The following is a 23,761-nucleotide window of genomic DNA, read 5'->3' on the forward strand; positions in this document are numbered from 1 at the left end:
TAGAATCCAGAGGAATAACCTAAACTTTGAATAATAAAATTTGAATACTAAAATTTAATTAGTCCATATCCAACATTGAGAGAATACATTTTTTGGCACACACACGGCATAAGTGGAGTGTTCCAAAACTGTGAAATTTAAGAGATCATAATCAATCTACAGTATTCTCTTTGTTTGCTTTAAGGTTTTTTTCACTGACTTTTCCATGGAAACATTCATGAGTTTATAATGTTAGATTTTCAGTGAGTCCTATCATTTTGTAATTGCTGTGGCTGTTATTAATAAATGTCTTCTTTTTATGTGCTGAAATAAATTAACAAATGAGGCAGACACTGTGTAAAAGGCCTGGGAATACAGCCAAATCTTTCTGCATACTTCCAAGGACCAGTAATCTTCTGAATGACACTTAAAGCTCTCTTGCCTAAATAATTACAACTACAGCCAGCATATATTTATTGAAATAATTATTCATTCTACTAGAGCCCATCATTCATCTGGATCTATGTCTACTTACCTTGTCTTTATTCTCAGTACCAGAAGCTTCAGGCTTGGTCCTTATCACGAACGGGGTAGATAGTCGCAGCAAGACCCTTTCAAAGGTGGCATTAACCTTTGGAGAGACTATCTCAAAGCAGTCCTCAAACTTCAGCATTTTGTGAGTGTCACATCGAAGCTGCTTCCGTAGGCCTTCCCCGAGCTGAAGAACTGCCATGGTGGGGTCAAACATCAAATGGAATGGGAAGGCTCTGCAGAAGGTGTTGATACTGATTCTGAGATCTGCAGGAACTTGGGAAGTACCCCGTGGAATATTCTGTGTGACGTTAAGAGTTTCAGATTCTTTGATAAGGAAAGAAAGACAGCTACAATTGCTTGGGCTTGAGCCATCAGAACACAAATTTTCATTTTCAATTTGCTCCACTTCCACATTCAAATGATAGATTCTCTTTCCTGCAGCCTTAATCATTCCCAGCATTGCAAACCCCACAGTATGGTGGGGATGAAAGTAGTGTAGCATGAGAGTACCTTCAGGGAGCTCTTTGCATAGGAAAGATGGAGACTCCAGAGTTGCCTGTTTCCCAAAAGAAGTTCTAATGTGTTCCAACAATGCATCAAAGCCATTGAAGAAGTCCTGCAATGTACTACCCACAGCTCGAAGGACTCTCTCATTCTCATCAAAGCATATCTTAAAGAATTCCTCACCAAATCTTTCTTGAATTTCCTGGAACTTCAGACCTAAAGATAAAGGAAAATAAAAATGTTAACCATCTGAAGAAGAAGCAATTCAGAACTGAAGAGATGACTTAGTGGATACAAGTATGAAATACTCCCAAAGAGAATCTGAATTTAGTTCCCAGCATCTTCATCAAGTGCCTTAGAACTGGCTCCATATGTAGATTCAAGAAAATCCAATGACTAGTCTTGTGGTCTCATGAACACCAATATACACCAGCATATCCATATACACATAATTGAAAATAAATATATTTAAAGGGGATTGTGTAGGAACCTGACCCTCACCCAGACCCCCTGCTTTAGCACAATAACAGGCTGCAGAAAATTGAACTTCCTGACCTTGCCCAACATCCTAGTCACTAGGATGTCTGATACCCTCCATGTGGCAAGGAACCAATCAGAAGTTAGGTGGTAGGCCCTGAATGTGCTTTATGGTAGCATATAGCATACAGAACATAGCAAACACCGGGTAGGGCCTATAGACCATAGCAACCAGTTGACCAATCATCATAGGACAAGTCGCCCAAGCCCAGAAGTACAACAGTCCCTATACTGTTGAGGATGCCATACAATTCCCTTGCTCTACCCCAATAAATTCCTTGCCCAGCACCACTCTGGGTCCTTCTCACTCCATCCACTTTAGTGGATAGGCTGAAGACCCAAGTTAACACAGTTAACTCAGTAATTATTAAAGAAACCGTTGCTTTTGCATTGGAGACCCGGTTCCTTGGTAGTCTATTTGTGGTCTTTTGAACTTGGTATGACAATAGCAAGTAAACAAAGCAAGTGACATATTTTCCTGAGGTCCCAAATTTCCTACATATTTTTTTTAATTACAGAATTATTTTTCAATTGATTTCAACACTTCTAAAATGTTAGGGGAAATTTGTTTTGTGTGTTTTTTTTTTTTAATTTTAAAAACTCTATTTCACAGAGTAATATTAAGTTCATGAAAAAAAATTAGTAGAAAGTAGAGATATTTTTCCAATATTCCCTCTGTACCCCACAGATGCATAAATTCCTCTATTGTGTATCTACAAATGAAGAGTTTATTTATTATGTAGCAACTGTACGTTAACCCACTGTGATCACAAAGAATTCACAGTTTACATTTTATTCCATCCTTGATGCTATGCTATCTATTAGCACTGGCTCATATATTACCATCATTAAATGCAATTTAAATAGATTTCATGGAAAAAAGAAACAAAAGCAAGTTTAAAATTGTAGAACCTGAAATAACTAGCATTCTTTCAACCACAAAATGGAAGAAAACAAAAGTAGAGCAGGAATCTGAGCAGAGACAATTAAGATGTTTGTCTTCTTAGCATACCAGTTCCCAGTAGTCCTAGAAAAAGAAATTCTACCTTATAGCAATGCATTATGGGGTAATCAAAGGCACATAGTTACCCTTTGTTGAGGATAATATGAGGGAAAATCGTGAAGAAAGGTATTACCCAAAGAAAAATGAAATCACAAAATGGCATCTCCTTTACCTTTGACTGAAAGCAATACCTATAGTCATTTTTTTGTATAGCCTATCCATCTTTTATAAGGATTGTGAAGATCAAACAGGACTGAAACACTCTCTTTTTTATTTTTAAGGAATGAAAGGCTTATTTTGGCTGGTAGCTTGGAAGGTTCTTTCCATCACAACGGGAACAGCAGCAAGAACTGAGAATGTTGAATGCTGGTGTTAGACCCCTTTCACCTGTTTATTCAGTTTATGGACCAACTCAAGGAATAGTGCCATTCCCCCATATTCTACACAGCTCTTCTACACCCTGAAAGCTGTGGCCATAGTATTGTCTCTTAGGTGACTTTACATTTATTTCAAGTTGACAATCAATATTAATTGCACCATTTTTCAGTTTAGATTTTTTTTTTCTATTTTTGTTTTTAATGTCCCATATACACTCACAACACTCTGACAGGAAATCTGTACATATCATCATATATCAATAAATAGCATGAGGAATATTCTTATACAAAATTTGGCAAAATCTCATCCATTTCAAAATAACCTGTTAGAGTACACACAAGCTATGTAGTGTATGTCTTAATTTGCTATCCTCACATCTATCACCCTTGGGATGTTCTTTCCCTCAGGAAGGGAAGAAACAGAACAGTCAACATTATTTTCACTATTCACTCTAAACATATCAAATAGTTTAAGACTTTTCTATAGTGTTGGCACTGTGATAACCAAACCAAGAAGTTAGTTTGACAAAAACATCTTTAAAGTTATTATGCAATAAAAATAAGTAGAAATTTTAGTGAATAAAAAGTCCTTTTTAAAGTATTTCACATTAATATTGGTTTTGTAGATATGGTGCTCAAGGTTAAGTAATGATGTGACCTACTGTATACATGGCCTATTATGAGATTACTCTTGAAAATATGCTATATAACAATAAAAACTGATAACAGCAGTATTAATGAGCTCAACTCTAGAGTGGAAAAGAAGAAAACAACATAGATGTTGTACATCGCAACTTGGTTCCTGCTCCAAGTGATCTGCTAGAAAAGCTTTTATAATTACATAAGCAAGAGTACACTGTTTTATCTTTATTTTGCTTATAAGTCTCAGATTTTTTGCCTTCAATTTGATATTATTCATGATTTCTTCCTAACACTCTTATCTCTCACAGCTTATGGAGACATACTTGCAAGATATAATAATTGATTATTTGAAAATCCATTCCCACATCCTTCTCCCAAAAGCAAACACTTATGAGACAGATAAGAGGGTCATGCTTCTCCCTAGGGCTCTAGGCAGGAGTGAGATGCTACTAAAGTATGTTTAAAATACTTTTAAAATTACTTTTGATGTGTTTATAAAATTCTTATCATACATAGTCCTATTGTTCATTTTCCTCTGAAGCAAATATGTGGAAGGATGGATCACTTTGATGTCCTCATTAGCTGGTGGACATTTATTTGCTGTTCTAGATACCATAAGCTAAGGGACTGTCAGTCAAGTAGCTAGCTAGGTTGTCCTCCTCATGCCAGCACGAGCATGTGGAACACATACAAGTTCCTTGAGAAAACTGCATAATAACCAAGTTTAATTGACCTCTAAAGATAAATCCTCACGCAAGATTGTCCAAACAAGATCTCATATATTCGTTCAGGCTTGCTGATTAGGTCTTTTGTGCTGGCCCCTCTGATGTTACAACTTTAGGGTCAATAAGAGGCATCTCTCAAATAATATCTTATTTACTACATTCAATAATATTAAAATGCAGCACAAGTCAGGAACTTTTGGCAAAGATAGAAGAGTGGTGGTGTATGCAACAGCTAAGCAGTTGGCAAGTAACACCATGGGAATATAGACATCTGAAGAACAATCATATGAACATTTGGAGAATAGTGAGGAAAGGAAGGACAGGAAACTGCAAGCAAGGTTGCAAATTTGGAGCTAGATAAGGATAAAGGGAAATAAGATTCCAGAGAAGAAAAGTGAAGAACTTGAATACAGATGAATTCCAGGGAGCTGCCAATTATTTAGGAGCAAGAGTCTTAATACTGGGGAACCCACGAACGAGTGTTGGGTTCAAAAATCATGACTTCCTAGGCAGATCCATGAGCTGAAATACTTGTAGGGTAACAGGTTCATAACCACCACTGTCTGTGTCTGTCCACTCCCTCAAATCACTGCAGCCAAAGACCTGCAAGACCTGCATTTAAAGAGGACTTTTTTTCCTACTAGTGATTTCTATCTAGATAGAGCAAAACTAGCCAATGGCTAGCATCTACATCATCATCAGTATGAATAAATAAGGAAATAGAATGCATCCAAATCACAAACTTATTCATCTTCATAATAATATGCTTCATTAATATGAAATGTTCTACTGATCAGATTCATATATACAGAACAAACAGCCCTATAGTCTGGATATCTTTCAAATGTATCTCCTATATTCCATGGTGTGCTTAGAGGTTGGAAGAAAAATATTGTCCAAAAGCATCAGAACTTTGAACAAAGAACAGGAAAATTATTGCTTCTAACTGGCAATGATGTTCATAAGAATGTAAATGCCCTCGCAGTTAAACATAATTACACAGATGTAATGCTCATGGATGCTCTCCTGTCAGTATTAGATCTTAAACAATCCAAACATCCAAACAATAACCAATAAGTAAATGTGCCATAGGCAACCAAATGAAAATTACTGTGTATGTAGGACTCTATCAACAAGTAATCTTTGCTGCTTTAAGAAGTACTTCTGTACCTGAAAGCACAATGACTATCTGTTTTCAAGTGGTCTCACTCAGGCACACAGCTTGATATTAAAGTTACTTTCATATAATTAAAGAAAAACTGAGTTGCTTTGAATAGTGTACTGTGTACGGCAATTCTCCACAAAGTACTGTATTTAATTAATGGTAAATATTTTATCCCCATAATCATTAAATTGAATGAGATCAGGAAAGAATAATTCTTACAGTAAACAATTAAAACTAATGATCAGTTTATTTATGGACATATGTTATGAATAAAAACTAAAGATGCTGTTGTATACATTATCACAAAACTCAAAAGGCACAGAAAAAGTAGGTCAACTCAAACAAGGGCTGCAGTTCTAATTCAAAGCATTCCAGTAATAATTTTTGATGCAACCCCTTACTTGTTGTAATAGACAATACTTATTTTCACATATCACAAGATCAAAATGAGATTTAGGGTTATGAGAATATATTTGTCTCAAGAAGCAAAATTATACTGAAATTGGTTTTATTAATAGGTAAATGGAAAGCCAGAATTTTAGAAATCACTATTAATTCACCTCTTTTTAAAAATGATTTACCTAAATACTGGAATCCTTTAGATATAAGTTAAATAGCCAATATTTCTTTAATGAAATAAATTTGTGGTCTAGGTTTATTAAGCCATCTCGACTTAGCTGTGAATAGCTTAAAGACAAAGTGTTTTATTTATTGCTTCATTCATGTCTATCACCAGCAAAATGCCTTGCCCATGGAGGCTATCTTTCTTTCATAGCCTTCATCCTTATTGTACAAATATTATCAATCTTTTCAGATTCCAGTTATATCATATATAAGGATGTCAGAGCCAATAGACATCGTATCTCATGGTGCCTTGAAGTTCATTATATTATTTGGGATTATACTATCACAGAAAAACATAGAACTACCTTAAGAGGTACAGAAAATTAATTTCTACTTTTCTTGAGGAACTGTTTGAAGAAAATGAGGTGTTCAAAAAAAAAAAAACAAGAAAGGGAAGTGTCTCCCTTCCCCAGAAGATGAAGTAAAATGGATAAATGGTGAAGATAAATAAGATGGCCCAGCAAGTAGTGAATTAGCAAGTAGAAAATGGATGATGGCTGGAAAGCAAAAGCAAAGAAAGCAAAGGATATGTAGTTAATTAATCAAAACTGGAAAAAATAGACTTGATATTGCTAAGTCCAGAATTAAGACATCAACCAAAGAGGTGATATGATTAAAACAGGAATATACCAAAAAATGCATTAAAAATACTTGAGAACAAAAGAAAACCAAAGTATATACATGCATATGTTATATGTAGAAAACCATAAAAGTTGTTCAATTCCTTAGCACAAATATTCCTTAACATAGCTTTCTTTCAGAATTATTTTTTCATGCAATGTTGTTAAATAACAAAAAAAAAAAATATTATGCAGAGAGTCCCCAGGAGCCAGGCTGGCTCTAATACTCTTAATGCTGAAAAACACAGGCACAAACTTAGGTATGTATCATTAGCTGAAACAAAGCTTTAAAATTCCTTCATGTTAAATCAAATGTTTTGAAAATAGATTTGAAATGAACCCACCCCCTAAAAACAATCTAAATTTCACAAGGACAGATGGCAGAGGTGAAAAATATAAAGCAATCCAATTGTTACTGTCTGACTTATTTTCCTTGCTAGTATTGGATGATGATCAAATGTATTGATTAATACCTTAAACTTATTTCTGCCCCAACCTCCTGGTATAAAAAACTATTGATGACTTGATATGCTCACTAAAGATGTAAAGAAAAACTGACTAATTCTTTGTCATGCAGAAAAGTTTAGAGCTCTGTATCCTAAATATTCATGGACAAACCCACAGAAACAGCTGACCTGAACAAGGGGGAGCTCATGGACCCCAGTCTGATAGCTGGAAAAACAGCAAAAAACCCACCCAGACTTCCTGAATATAGGTGTTAGTTAGGAGGACTGGGTAGTCTATGGGGCCCTCTGATAGTGGATCATTATTTATCCCTAGTATAAGAATGGACTTTGGGAGTCCATTCCACATAGAGGGATACTCATTCAGCCTAGACACATGGGGAAGGGCCTAGGCCCTGCCCCAAATGATATGACAGACTTTGCAGATTCCCCTTGAAAGCCCTCACCCTCCTGGGGAGCAGAAAGGAGATGGGATGAGGGGGCAGGGAGGAGGGAAGGGAAGGGAACTGGGATTGACATGTAAAACAAGCTTGTTTCAAATTTAAATTTTTTTTTAAAAAAGGGAAAAAAGATTCCTTAAAATACTAAGTACAAAATAAGATAAGTAATAAAGTGATTGGCCCTGTCTTTGTAACTATAAAAAGCAGCCTGCCAATAAAATACATGCTTGAGAAGAACAGCTTACTTGCCTACACAGTTAATTTATAACAAATTCCTTGGGTATGAATGTATCTGGGTTCTTGAGATAATTTGTTTTTTACCTGTAATATGTACAATGTTTAGTTATGAAAGACCTAAAAAGTAATGTTAATGATGGACTAATCTGGAAACCAATATCTGTTCCTTGGAATTTGCTAGCTTCCTCTCACAAGGCCCTGAGATAAGAAGAATTCACACTGCCCATCCTTTCCTGTGAGTCAACAGGTGGTAAATAGGGTCCTTAGGAAACAAAGAGACAGCTGTAACCCTGGTTTGCCCAGACAAGATTAATTAGCATATCTGAAGCCCTAAGGTCTGCTGACCCTAATAGCGAGACCATCTGGCCTCCAAGGGTCACATACTCAATCGACAGAGGGTCCCACCCCCTCCCTAAGCTTGTGGGGTTGCCTTTAAAAACACCTGGGCCCAGGGGAGGGGGCTTCTCTCTAGCTTGCATGCTGGAGGAGCCCGATTGCACAAATGTTTCCTGTTCATTAAAGCCTCTTGTGTTTTGCAGCAACTGGACTGGACATTGAGTTCTTGGGGTATCGACTGAACCTGGAAGACTCCTCATTCTGAGGGTCTTACAGTTATGTAAGAGATATAGAAAACATGATGGATTTTTTTAACTGTTTCTTTTTATTTATTTATTGCAATCATTCACTTGAAAAAAGAATGTAACCACATCGTAATTCCTGTATTCCCTGAAAAACTTTGTTGGGGAATAATAGCTTCATGGGGAGGGATGTCCTTTTTTATGCTATAAATATATGTTTCTGTTATTCGTTGATGAATAAAGCTGTTTTGTTTTATGGAGAGGCAGGATCTAGCCAGGCAGGAAATATAGGTGGGGCTACCAGACTAGGAGAATTTTCTGGAAAAAGAGTTGCAAGGAGAAAACATCTAGCCATAGAAGCAGCATCACCCTGGAGCATTAAGGGTAAGCCATAGCCTAGGGGAAATACATAGTTAATACAAATGGGTTAATAATTAAAAGAGAGCTAGTCAATAAGAAGTCTGAACAATCAGCCAGATAGTTTATAATTAACATAAGCCTCTGTGTGTTTATTTGGCACTAAATGGCTTCAGGACCAGATGGGACAGAAACCTCCAGTAACATAAGCTCTAGAATGACAAAGTATACAATGGAAAGAACATGGGAAATAAATAGGGAAGAAGACAAAGAATAAAGAAGGAAACCATCAAGGGAGAGTGTGAGTGTCTTTTCCCCTTAAGCCCTTCAGAGAGAGAAGTCTAGTATATGGTTTCCTTTTGAGCCCTGTGCTGTCTGGAGTCTGGCCATGCAGGCAGCAGTAGTGATTATACTGGAGCATAGAGCTGAGTATGGCAGTACCACACCACGACAGATATCAAAAATAGAGAACCTTGAAACATACAAAAATACAAAAAAACTCATCTATTTTTTTTATTCTGACTAAATAGGAGACAATGGGAACTTAAGTTCTTCAGTTACTAAGAGAAACAAACTGGAGTCCAAGTGTATGGGCTGAAATAATTATTATGAATTATACTTTTGCAAAATAGTTTTGTTCATTTTCATTTTTGTGTATCTTTCAGAAATATGTAGACCTATATACATTTTTCATTGTTAAATTCATATTGTTCATAATCAACACCAAGGCTTTGTGTTCAACTTTTTATTTTATGTAATGTGTAATGAGGCTAGAAGGATTTGTAGCTGTCAGCTCTCAGTTGAGTCTTGCTCTGGGTTTGACTTCAGATGAACTGAAAGCTGGCCCAAGCTCCTGCCCCTTCCATGGCAATATGAATCCAAACCCAGCTACAAAGACTTTATTTCATTGCTTAGGACAGTAATTCTGTAGAGATCAACTGGGATTTCATTTCACACTCTGCCCCACCCATTCATCTCAAATCCTAAAGGGAAGGGATCTAGCAAGACCAGCTCTGATAAGTATATGTGGTGGTGATTCCCACGAAAAAAGGTGACAAATTCAACAGAGCTGAGAGCCTTTAAGTGCAATCTTAGGTCTTAACACTAACTAAGGTTTGTCTGACTGGATTACTGATACTGAGGCATTTTCTGAGTATAAATTTCCATCTCAGGGTCTGTTTGCCAGGGAACAAGAATTGCAATATTAGAAAACTTCCCTGGGCTAAACTACATCTGTGAACCTGATTCTCATTTAAATATCTGTTTGGCATTCTCCAAAGATGATGCATTTTCTATCAATTGATCACTCCATACCAATGAGGTGTTTTTTGTTGTCAATACTTTGTAAATAGAAAGAACATTCAACAAACATTGACAGGTCAGTATTTGAAATTTCTTTAAAAATCTCACAGGCATAGGCCATTATTAAGACAAAGTTTTTTAAAAAGCATTTATATGAAGGTTTTCTAGCTTATTGTATCAAAAACATAAATCTAATAGTAAGATATACTAATTTGCACAAACTGTTTTCAGAATTACTACATGCTTGAGCTAAGGTTCAAAATAGGGTGTTTGAGAGGTCCATGGAGAAAAAAAAAGTGGTTTATAAGAAAAAATGGGACTCTAGACAATGTAAAAAATGTGACTGCTTACAGATATAAACTCAACTCTAAATTCTAACTTAATCCATGACAAACAAGGTGGTGGCAACTGTGCTGGTACATTATGGATATTCTAAGCTTTTACAGAGCTTAGAAATGAAAGGATTTAAATCCAAAATTAAGGAGCAACAAAGTAAAGTAATAGCCAATAAGAACATTTGGAATCAGTCAGAAAACAATAGTCCAAGTGAGATGGTTAATATTGTCAACATGATAGGATCTGGAGTCCCCTAGGAGACAAAACATTAGGCATGTCTATGAAGGTATTTCTAGGCTGTGGTGACTGTGGTGGGCAGACCCACCCTAACCATGGCATGCACAATTCTATCACCAAGATTTCTGGACTGAATAAAAAAAAAAAAAAAAAACAGAGAAGGAGCTGAGCACAGGTGCTTACCACTCTTTGCTCTCTGAGTGTGGATACAATAATAGAGTGTACCACACAGTGTGAGACAAAATGAACCTTCTTTCTTTAAGCTGATTTTGTCACATGAACAAAACAAAAATGCAACAAATAAACTAAATTTGTAATTGTTTCACCAAGACTCAAAAATATCTGGACAGGAGTGCTGGAGATGAGATGTCTATGAAAATATGAACCCTTGTATCTGGTGATAAGTGAGCAAGGAATGGAAATATGAGGCTGGGTATACTAACTTTCTCTTTTTGAAAAGGGCATAAACCATTCCCTATTCTCAATTCTCACCAGACTCCACAAGAAACATTTATCAAATCAAAAACTAGTCTCTCTGGTAACTCAGGCATACCCTGTTCTTTCACTCACATTTCCCTATTTTGGAATGATTAAACTGAATGGCTATTAGTAGGGAAATAAAGAGGAAGGCTCCCTCTATTGAGAGAAATATTAAAATACAGAAGCAAATGGAGGGAGTATACAGTCCCACTTAGTTTAATAATATATGTAGGATTAGGGCTGGCTGAACAGGAAAAAAATGTAAAACAAAATAGTACACTAATTTGGTGATCTTGTTTTTATAATTTTGTATCATTCCCACAATACTCTCTAGTTGTTAAAAAAAAAAAATAACAAACAGTTGTAAGATGAAGGATCTTTGGAAGATTGGTAAGCAAATAGAATGACATTATGTATTAATCTAGTGCTCTTGGGAAGAAAATATTACAGATATGAGTATCCTGAATTCACATGCATTGACACACTCTGTGTTCTTTACAAACTATTTCTTTGGTGTGAAACAGAAAAAGTCACAATTAAAAGTGAAAATTGTCACATGTGGTGGCTCACATATTTAACGCCACCCACTTAGGAAGCTAAGCCAGCAGGGTTACCCTAAGTTCAATGCCACATAGTGAGTTCCAGGCCAGCTTGAGTTACATAAAGAAACACTTTTTTATTTTTTAATTTAGTGAAAAAAAAAAACAGGCTGATTTTTCTCATCTCAGCTCTCTACAAGCCTTGTCGGAATATTATTGTTATTTCCTATCTTTTTTCCAAGATGTCAAAGGGCAACATAGTTTGCTTTCCTAACTCAATTATAGTCCAATAGTTAATCTGGGTGACCTAGAAGAAACAAACATAATTTAGATTTTTTTCTATTGCTTTGTAACTCCTAAAATGTCATCCCAACATCTAACTAAAACTTTAGTTCCCAAGTTCAACACAACAAAATATCAAGAAATCTGTAGGGCATCACAGGAATGAGGGGAATAGAGGGAGGGAGTGGTAGAAGTTTTAGAATATAAAATGACAATTATAATTGCTTAGGATAGCAAGTTTTAAATATAAGGAGTACTAACTTAAGCTCTGCTTTTTCTATAAAGTAACCAGGGTTTTAAACAATTAAATCCATAGGGCTGGAGCTGGCTCTTTGATGATGAGCTCATGCATGGAACATTTACTTAGCATTATGGCTTGTTCCATGTGAAGATTCTACTTAGGTCACTATAGATATGGGGATACAAAACAGCCAACCACTGCTGCTGATGGCAGCATTGTGTAATGACTGATAGTTGACTACAAAAAAATAATTCTCTTGCTTTTTAAAATTCCAGGGAAGTGGCCATTAGTTCTGACTCTACAGAAGGGAATGTGTTAGCAAATGATGAGGCTTCTGAATTCAGGAAAAGTTTTGGGGAAATCTAAAATTACCATAGCATAGTAGTAAAAGCATCTTAAAAAGAAAATGATCACCCCCCTCTTCAAGTCCCCTGACTTGTGGCTGCCAGACCCTTCCTGACACCGAATCCCCCAGAGGGACCTGGAAGCAGAACAAAGGACCCAGCATTGGGCTCCATACTTGCCCTGCCCCTCCACCCTCCACTAGAGAGGTGAGTACCAGGGGCTTCCCAAGTCCCCTCCTCCTCCTCTTTGAGTCTCCTGACCTGGGATTGCAAGACCCTTCCTACCACCAAATCCCCCAGAGGGACCTAAATTCAATACAAAGTATTCAATATCAATTGCCATTTCTGTCTTGTCCTTGGTTGGTCCATGAAAAAGGAGAGGATAGAACTTTGAACCCATACCCACCAGGAGAGGAAGAGACCCCACTTTTACCCACTGGAAGAAGAGATGAGAAGACAACAGTATAAGAACACATGCAACAACAGAAAGACTTACATGACACTACCAGAGTCTAGGGATTCTATGCCATTAAGACATGAACATCCCAAAGCAAATGAAGCAGAAGAGAATGACCTTAAAACAACTTCCTAAAAATGATAGAGGCCCTCCCAGATGATATGATAAAACCTCTTAAAGAAATAGAAGAACAAACAAACAAAAAACACAAGAAATCAACAAATCTCTTAAAGAAAGCTAGGAAAGCCAGGGGAAGACAATCAAACAAATAAAACAATTCAGTTTATGACCTGACAACTGAAATAGAGAAAATAAATAAAACACAAACTGAGGGAATGCCAGAAGTAGGTAAGCTTCATAAATGATCAGGAACAACAGATGCAAGCATAACCAACAGAGTGCAAGTCATGGAAGAGAGAATCTCAGGTGCTGAAGATAAACTAGAGGAAATAGACTATTCAATCAAAGACAATGTTAACTCCAACAAACCCTTAACACAAAATATCCAGAAAACGTGGCACACCATGAAAAGGCCAAACATAAGGATAGTAGGTATAGAAGAAGGCAAAGAAGCCCAGTTTAATGGAACAGAAAACATATTCCATAAAATCATAAAAGAAAACTTTCCCAACCTGAAGAAGGACATGCCTATGAAAGTACAAGAAGCTTACTGAACACCAAAGGGACTGGACTTAAAAAAAAAAAAAAAGTCCATAGCACATAATTACCAAAAAAACCAAACATACAAACGTAAAGATTAAAGAAAGAATATGAAGAGCAGCAAAGGAAAAAGGCCAAGTAACATATAAAGGCAGACCTATCAGAATTGCACCTGATTTCTCCATGAAAACTCTCATATCCAGAAGGTCCTGGATCTATGTTGCACAAACACTAAGAGACCATGGATGCCAACCCAGACCACTATACCCAGCAAAACTGTCAAACTGTCAATCACTAGAGATGGAGAAAACCCTATATTCCATAATAAAAGCAGACTTACACAATACATATTTCCAAATCCAGAACCTAGAGACAGTTCTGGAAAAAAAAAAAAAAAACTCCAACATCCAACCCAACCCAAAGAAGTTAACTACACATACTAAACCATAAGCAATAGAAAATTCCACTGTACCAGGAGACAAAAGAAAAAGCAGGGTAAATCTACTCACAATACTACAACCAAATAAATCTAAAACAAACAATTAACAAGCAATGGTCCTTAAATTCCCTCAGTATTAAGTAGCTTACCTCACCTATAAAAAGACATAAGCTAATAGAATGGATACAAAGATAGAATCCATGCTTCTGCTGCATGCAAGAAACACACCTCAACTTCAAAGGCAGACATCCTTAGAGTAAAGATTTGGGAAAATATTGTCCAATAAAATGGTCCCAAGAAACAGCTGATCTACCAATCATAATATCTAACAAATTAGATTTCAAAGTAAAATCAATGAAAAGAGATGAACAAGGTCACTTCATATTCCTCACAAGAAAAAATCCATCAGGACAAAGTTTCAGTTTTGAACATCTATATCTTAAATACAACAGCAACCACATTAATAAATGAAACTTTACTAAAACTCAGAGCTCGCAGAAAACTTCACACACTTATAGTAGGAGAATTCAACACCGCACTGTCACCATGACACAGGACCATAAAACAGACACTTAACAATGAACAAAAAACTAACAGAAGATATGACCCAATTTGGAGTTAACAGACATCTATAGCACATTCCATCATAACACAAAAGAATATAACTTCTCAGCACCACGGGGAACACACTCTGAAATCAACCACATACTCAGCAACATATCAAAACTCAACAGATATTTAAAAAAAAAAAAAAAAAAAAAAAAAGCTGGAATAACATTCTGTATCTTATAAGATACAGTGTTAGAATTTAACAACAATGAAAATAGTAGAAACCCTACAAACTCATGAAATTGAACAATGCACAATTGCAACATTCCTGGATCAAGGAAGAAATAAAGAAATTATAAAGGCTTCCTAGAATTCAATGAGAATGAAGATGCAACATACCCAAACTTATGGGACACTTTGAAAGCAGTGCTAAGAGGAAAGTTCATAGCACTAAGTGTCCACATGAATAAATTGGAGGATAGTCACATTAGAGAATTAACAACAAAAATGAAAACTCTAGGAAAAAAAAAAAAAACAAAAACAAAAAGAACCCAGCAAACTCAACTCAAAGGAGCAGACACAAGGAAATAATCAAATTGAGAGCTAAAATCAATACAGTAGAAACAAAGAAACCCATACAAAGAATCAATGTAACAAAGAGGTTTTTTTTTTTTTTGAGAAAATCAACAAGATAAACAAACCTTTACCCAAACTAACTTAAAAACCAGAGAGTGAACATGCAAATTAATAAGATCAGAAATGAAAAAGGGGTTATAAGAACAGACACTAAAGAAATCCAGATAATCTTCAGGCCATAATTTGAATACCTATACTCCACAGAATTCAAAAATTTAATGGATATAAACAAATTTCTGGATAGATGCCACTTACTAAAATTAAATCAAGAACAGATAATCAATTTAAATAGACCTATATCTCCTAGTGAAATAGAAGCAGTCATCAAAAATCTACCAAAAGAAAAAAAAAAAGAAAAAAGAAAGGAAGAAAAGAACAGAAAGAAAAAGTCCAGGGCCAGATGGCTTCAGTGTAGAATTTTACCAGAAATTCAAAGAAGAGCAAATACCAATACTTCTCAAATTGTTCCACACAATAGAAGCAGAAGAATCATTGCCAAAGTCTTTATATGAAGCTGCAATTATGTTGGTATCCAAGCCAAAAGAAGGCACAATGAAAAAGGAGAACTACAAACTACAAACCAATATCCCTCATCAATATTGATGCAAAAATACTCAGTAAACTGGCAAACCAAATCCAAGAACACTTCAGAGAAATCATCTATCATGAGCAAAGAGGCTTCATCCCAAGGATGCAGTCATTCTTCAACATAGGAAAATCCATCAATAAACACCACCATATAAAGAAACAGAGAAGATAAATGATATGATCATCTCACTAGATTCTGGAAAAGCCTCTGGCAAATGACAAGACTCCTTCATGGTAAAGGTCTTGAGGAGGTCAGGGATAGGGATAACAAGAACATACCTATACATAATAAATTATATAGTAAACCAACAGACAACATCAAACTCAATGGACAGAAACTCAATGTTATTCCTCTAAAATCAGGAAAAAAGACAATGTTGTCCACACTTTCGATATTTCTTCAAAATTGTACTTAAAGTTTTAGCTAGAACAATAAGAAGATGGAAGGAGAACAAGAGGATACAAATTGGACAGAAAGAAATGAAAGTTTAACTATTTGCAGATGAAATGATAATTTACATAAGTGACCTAAAAAACTCTAATCCAGAACTCCTATAGATGATAAACACCTTCAGCAAAATGGCAGGATACAAGAATAACTCAAAAAAATTAGTAGCCCTACTATTTATGGACAATAAAAGAGCTTAGAAAGAAATCAGAGATACATCATTCTTTATAATAGCCACAACCAATATAAAATATTTTGGAGTAATGCTTATCAAACAAGTGAAAGACCTATATAGCAAGAACTTTGGGTCTTTAAAGAAAGAAATTAGAGAAGATACCAAACATGGAAAGATCTCCCATGATCTTGGATATATAGGATAAACATAGTAAAAGCAGGAATCTTGCCAGAAGAAACCTACAGATTCAATGCAATTCCCATCAAAATCCCAGCATAATTCTTCAAAAACCTAGAAAGGACAATATTCAACTTTATATGGAAAAACAAAAGACCTAGCATAGTCAAATCAATCCTGTAATATAAAGGAACTCCTGAAGGTATCACTACCCCTGACTTCAAGCTCTATTATAGTGCTATAGTCTTAAAAAGATATTTACCTTGATATTGGCACAAAAAATAGGTAGTTCAATGGCACTGAATTAAAAATCCAGATATTAACCCACACAATTATAAACACCTGCTTTTTGAAAAAGAAGCTAAAACTATACAATATCAAACAGAATGCATCTTCAAAAAATGGTGCTGGCATAACTGCCTGATGACATATAGCAGACTGTAGATAAATACATATCTATTTCCATGTACCAAACTTAAATCCAAAAGGATCAAAGACCTCAACATAAATCCAGCCACACTGAAGTTCTTAGAAGAGAAAGTGGGAGGTACCCATGAAAGAATTGTTACAAGAGACTGCTTCCTGAACATAACATCAGTAGCACAGACAGTAAGGTCTACAATTAATAAATTGGACCTCTGGAAATTCAGAAGCTTCTGTAAGGCAAAGGACAGTCAACAAGACGAATTCCCACAGAAGGGGAAAACTACTTCACCAACCCCACATCTGACAGAGGTATATATACAAAGAATTCATGAAACTAGTCACCAAAACACCAAATAATCCAATTAAAATGTAGAGTACAGAAATAAACAGAGTGTTCTCAATAGAGAAATCCAAAATGGCTGAAAGACACTTAAGAAAGGGCTCAACATCCTTAGCTATCAGGGAAATGCAGTTCAAAACAACTCTGAAATACCATTTTATTCCTGTCAGAATGTCTAAAATCAAAAACAGAAATGACGTTTATGCTGGACAGGATATGGAAAAGGGGAACACTCCTCTACTGCTTGTACAGCCATCTTTGAAATTACCATGCAGGTCCCTAAAAAAATGGGGATCCAGCAATTCTACTCTTAGGCATATACCCAAAATATGCGCATCCATGTAACAAAGACATCTGTTCTACTATGTTCACAGCAGCATTATTTATAATAGCTAGAACCTGGAAGCAACCTAGATGCCCCTCAACTGGAGAATAGATGGAGAAAATGTGGTACATTTACACAATGGAGTACTACTCAGCAGGGGGGAAAAATCAATGGAATCTTGAAATTGGAAGGCAAATGGAACTACACAAAACCATCCTCTAAGAGAGACATACATGGTTCCCCACAGAAAGGGAAAGGGACAAGATCTTCTGAGCAAATTGGGAGCTGGGGTCAGTGAGGGAAGAGAGAGTTAAAAAGAGAAGGGGAGAATAGGAGGGGGTAGGAGAACATGAGGGAGCAGGAAGATTCAGTCAGGTGAAGGATAGAGGAGAGCAGAGAGAGAGGGGGGGTGGAGAGAGAGATACCATAATAGAGGAAGCCACCATAGGTTTAAAGAGAAATCTTGCATTAGGGAAATGCAGAGACCTACACGGATGACCCCAACTAACAATCTGAGCAACAGTAGAGAGGTTACCTTAAATGCCCTTTCCTGATAATGAGATTGATGACTATTGTATATGCCATTTTCAGCAGGTGATGGAAGCAGAAGCAGACACACATAGCTAAACACTGAAACGAAATCCTGGAATCCAGTTGCAGACAGGGAGAAGTGATGATCAAAGGCATCAAGAGTGGAGAAACTCACAGAAACAGCTGACTTGAACAAGGGGAAGCTCATAGACCCCAGACTGATAATTGGGAAACCAGCATAATACCAACTGAGAGACCCTGAACGGGGGTCTCAGTAGGAACCCTGGGAATTCTATTGGAACCAAGATGTATCCCTGGTGCACAATTTGGAAGCACATTTCCCATGGAGTAGACAATAGGGAGGGCCTGACTTGTCAGGTTTTGATGATCCCTCCTGTATGTCCTCACCCTCCCTGGCAAGTGAATATGGGATGGGGGTCATGGAAGGATGGGAGGAAAGGGAAATGGGATCAATATGTATAATAAGAAATATATATATATGTGTGTGTGTGTGTGTGTGTGTGTGAGTGAGTGTGTGTGTGTCTGTGTATATGTGTGTGCCAGTGTGGCTGTCTTTTAGTATATTATCAACGAAGTAGGTATAGGATTTTTGCTGATGTTTTAACTGGGTCTCCAACCTAGTAAAACCAAAAGCAAGTTTTAGGGGGACACATGATTACTTAATTACAGTTTAACTTTATTTAACAAATGTTAAACTTTCTTTCCTTAACTTAGAGGTAAGTTGGAAAATAGGGAAAATTTAAAATCCAAAATGATTTCACCAATTTCTTGATAATATGTCTCTATCTTATCTCTCTCCCTTCCCCTCCATCCTTCCCTCTTACACATACATGCACATACACACAGACACATACAACCCATGAAATATACATCCTATTTGAAGGCAGAAAATATCATAACCCTTCATTCCTAACTATTTTGCTGTCTATTGATAGTAAATTATCACCTAATCCTCAGAACATATTGAAATCTTGCTGATTAACTAAATAATTTCATTTATAGCTGATAATACTCCAGTCCAATTATCAATTCAAGCATGATTTTTTTTTTATATCTTCCTCTTTACTCTATAGTCTCTAAAGGGGCACTAGCAAGGTAAACAGTACTCTGACAGGCCTTGCCCTTTCTCCATATCTTCTTCCTTGCTTAAAATGCATTAGCATACATTCATAAATCTATCACCCAATGTCTATCCCATTATTTGGACACTTCCTTCTCCTGAGGGCCCAAAAAACTGGGATAAGTGAAAATATCCCTTTGTTCCTTTCCCCTAATCCCTTGACCACAATCCCCTGTCATTATCTCTTATGTTCTGACCTTTGCCCTTCTGTGACAATCTCCTTTGTGCTGAGAACTTGATCTTGGAATGTCTTATGTTAATACTGATCCTTTTAGTTTCCTCTCTGTTTGTCCATTTCCTTAACCTTTCAAATGCTGTTTTTTTTTTTTTTTTTTTTTTTACATCCTATCTGTCATTTGAAGTCAAGAAAAGTACTTTCATAGCTAGAATTATCATTGGCAAAAAGTGCTTATATAGCTTGACAAAGAAGCTCATTAATAGGTGGTTGTCTATCATATCAAGAACTGTCTATTGTCAAAAACAGAAAAACATATATTTAAAGATTCCTAATTGAAAGCAGTGGCAAAATAAAGCATTATACTGACAATAGATTATAAAAATATTTATGCACCAGGTTTGGGAAATTGGTTTAACAAACATATATTTTGCTTGTAATAGGATACTATCATTTAATATTCAGAAAGAGTATATATATATATATATATATATATATATATATATATATATATATATATATAACCAAATATATATATTTGGTTAAAAGGCAGTGTATTCTTTTTTGAAATTGAAAAACTGTATTCTCAGTATCTGTTACTAAGTGGCATTCTGGGCCTTAACTGTTTTTTATTTGTTTGTTTGCATGGTTGGTTTGTTTTGTTTTATTTTGTTTTGCTTTGCTTTTCTGATTTTTTTACTCTATAAAATTAGAAAATTAATATTTAGTTCCATAACTTAATAAGGCATAAATTAATACCCACAAAAACTCCTTGCAAATAGTAAAGTACCTCATAATTCTGAGTGATTTGCTTAATAAAACAAAAATGATTCTCATTAGCATATGTACATTCCAAAGCTTTCCATTCTTTTGTCTCAAGGTCCTTGGCAGCCATCATTTTGAAGTTACTTTATTCATTATATTGTGTTATTTCCCGTATCTGCCTCCCTGCTTTATAACTGTTTGTTTTTATTTTGTGTTTTTTTCTTCCTATTCATAACTGGTACCTAGAACAGAAACAGAAAACAGAAACTTCTCAAACACACTGCATTAGTAAAAACAGTCCTTTTAAACTGTTCTTCTAATAGGGCAAGTGTAAGGAGTACGGTTGCATTCCCCCTCCCCCCCCCCCCGATAACACAGACTTTATAAGTTAATAATCCTTCTGATGCTGAATAAAAAGAACTTTAACCAAAAATGTTAAATAAACCTTACTCAGGACCCTGCTTTGGCAGTCATTACAGGCTACAGAAAAGACCCAGCAAGATGTAGACCCCTGATTCAGCAGGATGTGCTGAGCCCCACAACCTTGTCCAACCTAATTACGGAAGAAACTGCCATATAAACTCCATTTGATAAGTAACCAGTCAGAAGGCAGCTGGCAAGTTTTGGATGTGCTTTACTGATAATAGTGGAATGAAGTATCCATAGCAATGGCCCTTAGATGGCCTCCAGGCATAGCAACCTTTCTGCAGCTGAAGTTGAGCATAATTCAGGGCAGGTTCCCCCAGACTGGAGGTACACCAATCCTGAAATTATTACTATGCAACTAACAGAACCCCCAGGGACTGCTCTTGCTATACACCCAAAATATACCCTGCCCCAATGTGGATTAGAATTCCTTCTATTCTACCCACTGTGTTGGACTGAGAGAGAACCTGAGCTACCTTATAATCAAAATGCCGTTTTACTTTTGCATAGGCTCTATTCTCTTGGTGATTTAGGGGTCCAGACATTTGGCACAACATAAGTAAACATCCTGAAATTACAGAATATTTATAGATTTATAGCAAACTGGAGTCTACTGATAACTTCCATTGTTTTATATATATTATTTTTTCTTATTTTACATATTGATCCCAGTTCCCTCTCCCTCCCTTCCTCCCATGCCCCCCTTCCCACTCCCACTCCCACCCCCAACTGCACAGAGAGGATGATGCCTTCCAGGAGGGATCATCAAAATTTGTCAAAACATTTGGAGTAGGGACTAGGCCCTCCCTCCTGCCTCTAGGCAAAGGGAGTACCCCTCTCCATGGGGATTATGCTCCCATAGTCCTTTTGTGCACCAGGGATACATTCTCATTCCACTGACAGAGGTCTCTTAGACTGCCCAAGCCTTTTAACTGAGAACCTGATTCAGAGGATGTGAGACAGTATACTACTTGTTTTCCAGCTGTCAGTCTGGGGACTCATGAGCTTCCCCCTTGTTAAGATCAGCTGTCTCTGCAGATTTCTGTAGCCTGGTCTTGACCCCTTTTCTTTTCACTCCTCCCTCTCTGCAACTGGATTCCAGGAGTGCGGCTCAGTGTTTAGCTCTGGGTGTCTGTTTCTGTTTCCATCAGCTACTACATGAGCTGTATGGATGGCATATAACTTAGTTATAAGTCTCATTATCAGGGAAGGGCATTTAAGGTAGCCTTTCCACTGTTGCTCAGATTGTTAGTTGGAGTCATTTTGTAGGTCTCTGTACATTTCTCTGGAGTCAGTTTTCTCTTCAAACCTATGATGGCTTCCTCTATTATGGTGTCTTTCTATTCACTCCTGTCTATTTGTCCCCCAACTCAATCTTCCTAGTCCCACATGCTCTCCTCTCCTTCACTTCTCTTTCTCCTAACTCCACCTCCAGTCATTGGCCACCCCCCCACACACACACACACTCTCAATATTCTCAGGTTATCTTGTTCCTATCCCCTTCTGTGAGGGATCTTGTATGAATCTCTTAGGTTCCTCCTTGTATCCTAGTTTCTCTGTCAGTGTGAACTCTAGGCTGGTGATAATTTGCTCTGTCTAAAATCCATATAAGAATGAGTACATGCAATGTTCCTCTTTTTGTGACTGGGTTACCTCACTCAGGATGGTTTCTTCAAGTTCCATCCATTTGCCTGCAAATTTCAAGATCCCATTGCCCCCCCACCACCACTAAGTAGTATTCCTTTTTGTAAATGTGTTGCATATTCTTTATAAATTCTTCAGTTGAAGAGCATCTAGGTTGCTTCCAGTTTCTTGCTATTACAAATAATGCTGCTATGAACACTGTTGAACAGATGTCTTTTTTGCATGGACGTGGATCATTTGGGTATATGCTTAATAGAAGAATTGCTGGGTCCTATGGTAGACTGATTCCCATTTTCCTGAGGAACCACCATACTGATCTCCAAAATAGTGATTCACTTTGACAGATTTTCATATGTTGAACCATCCCTGCATCCCTGTGATGAAGCCTACTTGGTCATTGTGGATGATTTCTCTGATGTTCTCTTGGATTTTATTTGCCAGTATTTTATTGAGTACTTTTGGAACAATGTTCATGAGGCTTATTGGCCTGTATTCTCTTTCTTAATTGTGTCTTTGTGTGTCTTGGGTACCAAGGTAACTGTGGTCTTGTAAAAAGAGTTTGGTAATGAACCTTCTGCTTTTATTGTGTGCAACACTTTGAGGAGTATTGGTATTAGCTCATTTTTTTAATTTCTGCACTAAACCATCTGGCCCTGGGCTTCTTCTTCTTTTTTTTTTTTTTTTTTTTTTTTTTTTTTTTTTTTTGGTTGGGGGGATTTCATGAGGCTTCTATTTCATTAGGGGCTACAGGTCTATTAAAGTTGCTAATCTTTTCTTGATTTAAGTTTGGTAAGTGATATCTATCCAGAAATTTGTCCATTTCCTTTGAATTTTCAAATTTTGTAGAGTACAGGTTTTCAACGTATGACCTGAAAACCGTCTGGATTTCCTCCATGTCTGTTATTGTGTCCCCCTTTTCATTTCTGATTTTATTGATTTGCATGTTCTCTCACTGCTTTTTGGTTCGTTTGGATAAAGGTTTGTTTATAGTGTTGAAATAACAACTCTTTGTTATTTTTAATTCCCTGAAAAAAGAAAGCATGTTTCACTTATCCAACTTCATGTCCCTCCTTATTGCTGCTTACTTTTCAATGTCTTGAAAAATTTTTCTGTCTCTGCTTGTATAGCTTCATACAAAATCATTCCTTACAACCAAAACTATCTTATTAATGTATGCCTAGCTTCCCAGTTTTTTTCATCTCTAGTTTACTATTGTAGAACAATTTGGTTCACTACATTTTAGAGATATTAATGTTTCTGTGATAAATCATTCTCTTGTAAATTTTTATATAGACTGTTTTCAAACCAATTA

At 36.4% G+C, this 23,761-nt stretch overlaps 1 protein-coding gene across 1 annotated transcript in view; it reads right to left on the minus strand.

Annotated features, from left to right (window-relative positions):
* The window catches only part of Gucy1a2 (guanylate cyclase 1 soluble subunit alpha 2), a 278,376-nt gene that overhangs the window by 195,546 nt on the left and 59,069 nt on the right, over nt 1-23,761 (minus strand). Inside the window, exon 4 of the mRNA XM_051177809.1 lies at nt 515-1,233. Within this exon, the coding sequence (XP_051033766.1) occupies nt 515-1,233 (719 nt within the window). The remainder of the gene's footprint in view (nt 1-514; nt 1,234-23,761) is intronic.

Source organism: Phodopus roborovskii, unplaced genomic scaffold (assembly GCF_943737965.1).
Source record: "Phodopus roborovskii unplaced genomic scaffold, PHOROB, whole genome shotgun sequence".
Taxonomy (NCBI): domain Eukaryota; kingdom Metazoa; phylum Chordata; class Mammalia; order Rodentia; family Cricetidae; genus Phodopus; species Phodopus roborovskii.